General features: G+C 40.1%; 1 protein-coding gene across 1 annotated transcript; it reads left to right on the forward strand.

The window, feature by feature from the left end:
* Positions 1-1,394: 1,394 nt before the first annotated feature.
* LOC100987891 (ubiquitin-conjugating enzyme E2 L3-like) lies at positions 1,395-2,105 on the forward strand. Its single transcript, XM_034937214.3, has one exon. It carries the CDS (start codon positions 1,437-1,439, stop codon positions 1,899-1,901), a length of 465 nt encoding a protein of 154 aa, XP_034793105.2. The 5' UTR covers positions 1,395-1,436; the 3' UTR covers positions 1,902-2,105.
* The last annotated feature ends 6,118 nt before the right edge of the window (positions 2,106-8,223 follow it).

Raw genomic sequence — 8,223 nt, forward strand, 5'->3', positions numbered from 1 at the left:
GGCCAACATGGAGAAATCCTGTCTCTACTAAAAATACAAAAATTAGCTGGGCATGGTGGTGTGTGCCTGTATTCCCAGCTACTTGGGAGGCTGAGGCAGGAGAATCGCTTGAGCCTGGTAGGTGGAGGTTGCAGTGAGCTGAGATCGTGCTTTTGCACTCCAGTCTGGGCGACAAGAGCGAGACTCCTTCTCAAAAAACAAACAAACAAAAAACCTCTAGCTGCCTTTGTTACAGAAATTAACAAACTAGTCCTAAAACTTATATGAAAAGGTAAGGGACCCAGAATAATAAAAACAATCTTTAAAAAGAACAAAGTTGGGGAACTTACACTTCCTGATTGCAAAACTTACTACAAAGCTGAAGTAATAAAGATTGTAGTGCTGACAGAAGACAGAAATATACATCAATGGAATAGAATTGAGAGTCCAGAAATAAACCCTCTTACATTTATGGTCAACTGATTTTCAATAAGGGTGCCAAGATAATTAACGAGGGAAAGAATACTCTTTCCAACACGTGTGATTGAGACAACTGGATATTCACATATAAAAGAATGAAGTTAAACCTTCAATCTCACATTGTACACAAAAGTTATTTCTAAGGGGATTATGGATCTAAATATAAAAGCTAAACCTATAAAACACATAGAAGAAAACATAGGAGTAAATCTTCTTGATCTAGGATTAAGGAATGATTTGTTAAATACAACACTAACAACCAAAGTGACAAAAGAAGAATGTACCTATATAAATTGGACTTCACCAAAATTTAACATGTTTGTGCTTCAAAGAATATCATCCAGACAGTGAAAAGACAGCTTACTAAATGGGAGAAAATATTTGCAAATTATGTGGTTGATAAGGGACTTGTATTTACAATATATAAATAACTCTTACAATTCGACAATAAAAGGACAACCCCATTTACAAAATGAACAAAGGATTTGAAAAGACATTTTCCAAAAAAGATATATGAATGGCCAGTTAGCACATGAAAACGTATTCAACATCATTAGTCATTAGGGAAATGCAAATCAAAACCATAATGAGATACCATTTCACATCCATTAGGATGGCTAAAAAAATTTTTTTAAATATACAGTAACAAGCCCGGCATGGTGGCTTACACCTGTAATCCTAGCACTTTGGGAGGCTGAGGCGGGCAGATCACTTGAGGTCAAGAGTTCGAGACCAGCCTCGCCAATATGGTGAAACCCGTTTCTACTAAAAATATTTTAAAAATTAGCCAGGCGTGGTGGCAATCACCTGTAATCTCAGTTACTCGGGAGGCTGAGACAGAATCGCTTGAACTCAAGAGGCAGAGGTTGCAGTGAGCCAAGATTGAGCCACTACACCCCAGCCTGGGCAACAGAGGGAGACTCCATCTCAAAAATAAAATAAAATAAACAGGGGGAAGGAGCAGCACCAAATCCAAGATGGCGGCCAGCAGGAGGCTGATGAAGGAGCTTGAAGAAATCCGCAAATGTGGGATGAAAAACTTCCGTAACATCCAGGTTGATGAAGCTAATTTATTGACTTGGCAAGGGCTTATTGTTCCTGACAACCCTCCATATGATAAGGGGGCCTTCAGAATCGAAATCAACTTTCCAGCAGAGTACCCATTCAAACCACTGAAGATCACATTTAAAACCAAGATCTATCACCCAAACATCGACGAAAAGGGGCAGGTCTGTCTGCCAGTAATTAGTGCTGAAAACTGGAAGCCAGCAACCAAAACCGACCAAGTAATCCAGTCCCTCATAGCACTGGTGAATGACCCCCAGCCCGAGCACCCGCTTCGGGCTGACCTAGCTGAAGAATACTCTAAGGACCGTAAAAAATTCTGTAAGAATGCTGAAGAGTTTACAAAGAAATATGGGGAAAAGCGACCTGTGGACTAAAATCTGCCACGATTGGTTCCAGCAAGTGTGAGCAGAGACCCCGTGCAGTGCATTCAGACACCCCGCAAAGCAGGACTCTGTGGAAATTGACACGTGCCACCGCCTGGCGTTCGCTTGTGGCAGTTACTAACTTTCTACAGTTTTCTTAATCAAAAGTGGTCTAGGTAACCTGTAAAGAAAGGATTAAAAATTTAAGATGTTCTAGTTCTGCTCTCTTTGTTTTAAAAATCACTGCTTCAATCTACTTCAAAAGAAAAAAAAACAATAAAAAGTGTTGATGAAGATGTGAAGAAACTGGAATCCTTATTAGTTGCTGGTGGGAATGTAAAATAGTGTTGCTACTTTGGAAAACAGATTGGCACTTCCTCAAAAATTAAACATAGAGTTACCATATGACCCAGCAATTCCACTCCTCGGTATACACCCAAGAGACATGAAATATATGTCCACACAAAAACCTTTACACAAAAGTTCAGAGCAGCATTATTTATAACAGTCCAGAAGTGAAAACAACTCAAATATCTATCAAATGATGAATAAATACCATTTTAAATGTGATATATTTACACAATAGAATATTCAACAATGAAAAGGAATGAAGCACTGATACATGCTACATCATAGATGAACCTTGAAAACATTTTGCTAAGTAAAAGAAGTCAGATGCAAAAGACCACATGTTCTGTGAGTCCATTTATATGAGTTGTCCAGAACAGGCAAATCTACAGAGACAGAAAGTAGTTGTCTATGGCCGGAGGTGTGGGTTGGAGGATGCTGATAGGAAATGGGGACTATATGCTAATGGATATAGGATTTTTTCCTGGGGTGATGAAAATGTTCTAAAATTGATTGTCATGATGGTTGCACAACTTTTGTAATAGACTGTCATCAACTGAATACTTTAAATAGGTGCATTGTATGATATGTGAATTATATCCTAATAAAGCCATTATTTAAAAAGCAGGGAGGGAAGGGTTACATCTTCCCTGAACTCAGAGACTCCAAACAGCAGCTGGGCTTGCAATTGCACTCCCTTCCTCCTGGATCTTCCTTCCTGACTGCCTGTGCACAACAGGCTTTAGCCCGTTCCCATAGGGTTCCAGCTTGCTTATGATCTTCCCTTGCTGACTGCGTGCTCTGTGGATTTCAGGCTTGCTTAGCCAGCCCCACAGTTGTGTAAGCCAATTCCTTGTAACAAACTTGTTCTGCCTACTGGTTCAAACCTGTTATGGAAACCAGTGTTCAAGAGTTTCTCTAAATATTTATCTCAAGAACCTGGGGTAGGTATCTTGTTGAGGATTTAGGGGTCATGGATTCTGCCAAATATCAAATCACCACTCACTTTTAGAATGATTGTTGACGAGGCTTTGGTCAGAGGGAATAGCAGTAGTTGGGATTGGAAGAGCAGCCTCTAGTGAAATCATATTGATTCTTCCTCCAAGGCAAAGAGCTTGCTGTCTTCTTGACCATGAGCTTAATTTTTAAGCTCAATGGGTAAAGCGAATAAAAAGCTGAGTATTTTGGGGGGCCAGAGAACATTTATTGACTAACTTGATGTTTCCCCTGCTGTGGAGAATCATGCATTATTTTAACACCCTTGGTTCTATGCATGCTGTCACTCCTCTCACACACCGTAATTGATTAATGAGTTTGGAGAAGATAGTGGGCAGGCATAGCCTAGCCACATCCTTTCTTTCTTTCTCTGGGAACTGAGCTTTCTGCAGGGAGCCCACACTTTCCTTTGCGCTTCCATTCTATAAATTTTACTCATACAGTAAGTCCTCCCATAACATTGTTGATAAGTTCTTGGAAACTGACTTTAAGCAAAATGATACATAATGAAACCAGTTTTACCATGGGCTAATTGATATAACAGGAGTTAAGTTTCTTGGCATATTTCTATCACAAAACATCACTAAACTTCTAAATAAAGACCCAAAACACTTCTAACATTAAACATTAAAATAAATGTGAGGTTACCATATATTAAAGAAAGATTAATAAAGACAAGCAAGGTAATTATTTACCCAATTTTTGATGAATCAGTGAGTGATGGCAGTCATTGTGGTGGAAGTGATATCTAGGAATAAATGTTTACAAAGTGAAAATTTTAAGGAGCACCTACTACCACCACAAAGTTCAAAAACATTAGGCCAGGCACGATGGCTCATGACAGTAACCCCAGCACTTTGGGAGGCTGAGGCGGATGGATCACCTAAGGCCAGGAGTTAGAGGCCAGCCTGGCTAACATGGAGAAACCTCGTCCTACTAAAAATACAAAAATTAGCCAGGTGTGGTGGCACGCACCTGTAATCCCAGCTACTCAAGTGGCTGAGGCATGAGAATCGCCCGAACCCAGGAGGCAGAGGTTGTAGTGAGCTGAGATCGCTCCACTGTACTCCAGCCTGCCTCAAAATAAATAAATAAATAACAGATATGATGGGCTTGCCAAGTGCTTTTATATGGCATTATTGTCAGGAATTTGTATGATTGCATGACAATCATACAGATTTGCAGACTTTACAGATTTTTACTTGACAATGATTTGTATTATTCATTAATTCCTTTTCCAACCGTCTTATTCCAGTTCAGGGTAATGAGTGGCTGGAACCTCTCCCAGTAGCTCAGGGCACCAGGCAGAAACCCACCCTGGCCAGGATGCCATCCAATCGCGGGGCGAGCTTACACACACCCAAACTCACTGAGATTGGGACCATGTAGCACGCCAATGAACTTCACACTCACATCTTTGCAATGCAGGAGAAAACCCATGCAGATGTGGGGAGAACATACAAACTCCACACAGAGAGTGGCCCCACTAGGAATTGATTTTTTTCATAATCAACTTTGCAACAAAATGATATTGAATGAAAGGACATTATTCAAGGACCTGCTGTACTTGACTCCATGGGAAGAGGGCTGGGTTAGGCCAGAAATATCTGAACCTACACAGGCAAGAGAGTCTTGTAAGTGTGAAGTTGTTTGAAGAAGTCGATCTGCCTACAGGTAAATGTCATATTATTTGTTCAAGTCTTTATTAATAATAAAGATGATATGTGGCCTCCATTCAATCCCTAATGTCTTAGACTTTATTTTTTTTGCAGGGGGTTGGGGGGATGGCAGGACACTCTTGCAGCTAGAGTGCAGTGGTGTGACCATAGCTAATGGCAACCTCAAACTCCTGGGCTCAAGTGATCCTCCTGCCTCAGCCTCCCAAGTAGCTGGGACTACAGGTGCACACCACCATGCCTGGCTAATTTTTAAATTAGTAAATTTTTGGTACTGACAGGGTCTCACTAGGTTTCCCAGGTTGGTCTTGAGCTCCTGGCCTCAAGCGATCCTTCCACCTCAGCCTCCCAAAGTGTTGAGATTATAGGCATGAAACACTGCATCCAGGCTATATTTTATCTCATACTTTATGGTTTGATTCAGAATTTGAAAGGCATGGTAGTTATTGGCCCCCTCAAAGACTTCAGCATGGGACAGGAGAAGCAGCAATTTACAAAAAAGTTTTGGACATGTGCGATAGTAATGCCCAAAGTAATAATTAAATTCTTAGACTTTTTTAAGAGTCAGAAGGGATCCTGGAGATAATCTAGCAGCTAGATTCTAACTCATAGAGGTTAAGTAATGTGTCCAAAGCTACCCAGCCTTCTAGTGACATATCAGAACTACAATCCAAATTTTCTTTTGGCCCACTGCACTTTCCACCATGCCCTGCTGCTTCCTTAATATGCTGAGATGTTTAAAATATCACATTCTGCTATTTTGTTCTCATTTTATCTGTTTTCCTGAGTATCAGACTTTTGTCATTGTTATAAACAAAGAAATAAATGCACTCAGGTTAAATAATTTTCCCATGGCAATAGGACTTATCAGAGGTAGTGCTGGAAGTGAAATATAGTACTCTAATTTTAGTCCAAGGTTGTACTCATGAGATTTATTTTTTCTGTTAAAATGCCAAATTGAAATAAATAGAAGAGTGGGGCACCATGGAAGCAGAGTTGCTGTGGTGGAGGCTGTGGTTCATATATTAATTCAGCCAACGATCTCTGGTTCCTTTTCTGCCATGAAGTCACAGTATGTTGTGGGATTAAAATTTCCTCCAAAAGAATAGAAGGAAATAAGTAGAATGGGGTGTCACTGCCTAACTCCCAAAGCCTGTGATCTTAATTAACTCTGACGTTGTCTGCCTCCTCAGATCTGTAAGGTGCAAAGGTAAACTTTCAGACAGTACAGTAAAAGTTTAAGCAAATTTCTAGAAGCAGTTAATTTATACATTATTCATCAAAGTAATATTAATTTAGCACTTGTATAGTATAGGTTTCTTTAAATAACCGTCCCTGCAGTTTTATTGCTGGAAATGCATTAATGTGAAAGACACACATTAGGCTGCAATTAGGACAGCATGGAGAATTACTTTACAGACTGGCAATCTGTTAATGAAGCCATTACTCCGAGTTTGTACAAAACCTACAACTGAATTTCATTTGATTTCTGGCCAATGGTCTTTAATCTTACCTGCTTTCCATGTTGAGAATTAAATCATTCATTCATTCACAAGATAGTTTTTAAGCTGCTGTGAATCCGGCACTGTTTTAGGCATTGGGAATAGGGTAATAAGTAGAACAAAGTTTCTGACCTCATTGAACAGAATGTGTTACAAAATAATAAGCATAATAGAACCCTTTTTTGCTGCTGTTAAAGATAGGCATACATCCTATTTAATAAAGATATTACACTTGTGTCCTTAAAAAAGAAAAAACTATGGTCAAATAAATTTGGGAAATAATGCAATTATAGTCCCTTTTTAATGCTTCAAAATACACACTAGCTTATTAAAGACCTTAAGATATTACACAATAAAGGAATCTGTTTGATTTCTTTGACTACTTAAACTTGATTTTTCTCTTTTGGAATAGTGCTTCTTCTTCCTCTTCCTCTTCTTCTTACTCTTCTTCTTCTTCTTCCTCTTCTTCTTCTTTTTCTTCTGGAATAGTGCTTCTTCTTCCTCCTCCTACTCCTCTTCTTCTTCTTCTTCCTCTTCTTCTTCTTCTTTTGGAATAGTGCTTCTTCTTCCTCTTCTTCTTCTTCCTCTACTTCTTCTTCCTCTTCTTCTTCCTCTTCTTCCTCTTCCTCTTCCTCCTCTTCTTCTTCTCCTCCTCCTCCTTCTTCTTCTTCCTCTTCTTCTTCTTCTTCTCCTTCTCCTCCTCCTTCTTCTTCTTCCTCTTCTTCTTCTTCTTCCTCTTCCTCCTCTTCTTCTTCTTCTTCTTCTCCTTCTCCTCCTCCTCCTCCTTCTTCCTCCTCCTCCTCTTCTTCTTCTTCTTCTTCTCCTTCTCCTCCTCCTCCTCCTCCCCCTCCTCCTCCTCCTCCTCCTCCTCCTCCTCCTCCTCCTCCTCCCTCTTCTTCTTCTTCTTCTTCTTCTTCTTCTTCTTCTTCTTCTTCTTCTTCTTCTTCTTCTTCTTCTTCTTCTTCTTCTTCTTCTTTCGAGACAGAGTCTCACTCTGTCACCCAGGCTGGAGTGCAGTGGTGCGATCTCAGCCCACCGCAACCTCTATGTCCCAGGTTCAAGCAATTCTCTGCCACAGCCTCCCGAGTAGCTGGGACTACAGATGCCCGCCACCACGCCCGGCTAGTTTTTGTATGTTTAGTAGAGACGGGGTTTCACCATGTTGGCCAGGCTGGTCTTGAACTCCTGACCTCGTGATCCACCTGCCTCGGCCTCCCAAAGTGCTGGGATTAGAGGCGTGAGCTACTATGCCTGGCCGGAATAGTGCTTCTTAACCTCCTGTGAATGAATGTTTCAAGAAGTCATTTTTAGAAAATACTAAGCTGTAAGAACTCATTATTATACACGAGATAAGGAGCTAATATCCAAAATATACACGGACCCCAGACTATTCGATAACAAGAAATCAAGTAACCCTATTAAAAATGGGCAAAGGACTTGGATAGCTACTTCTCAAAAGAAGATGTACAAATGGCCAATAGATATATGAGAACATGTTTAACATCTCTAATTATCAGAGCAATGCAAATGAAAACTACAATGAGATGTCACCTCACACCTGTTAGACTGTATATTATGAAAAGATGAAAGATAGCAAGTGTTGGTGAGGATGCGCAGTAAAAGGATACTTGTACACTGTTGGTGGGAATGTAAATTACTACAGCCATTTTGGAAAACAGTATAGAGATTCCTCAAAAAACTAAAAATATAATTACCACAAAATCCAGCGATCCCACTATGGGGCATGTGCACAAAAGGAATGAAATCAGTATGCTGAAAGAATATCTATACTCCCACGTCCATTGCAGCAGT

The sequence above is a fragment of the Pan paniscus genome, chromosome 15 (genome assembly GCF_029289425.2).
Source record: "Pan paniscus chromosome 15, NHGRI_mPanPan1-v2.0_pri, whole genome shotgun sequence".
Taxonomy (NCBI): Eukaryota; Metazoa; Chordata; class Mammalia; order Primates; family Hominidae; genus Pan; species Pan paniscus.

Coding starts and splice junctions, on each gene's coding strand:
- LOC100987891 (XM_034937214.3), top strand. CDS start 1,437: ATGGCGGCCAGCAGGAGGCTGATGAAGGAGCTTGAAGAAATCCGCAAA.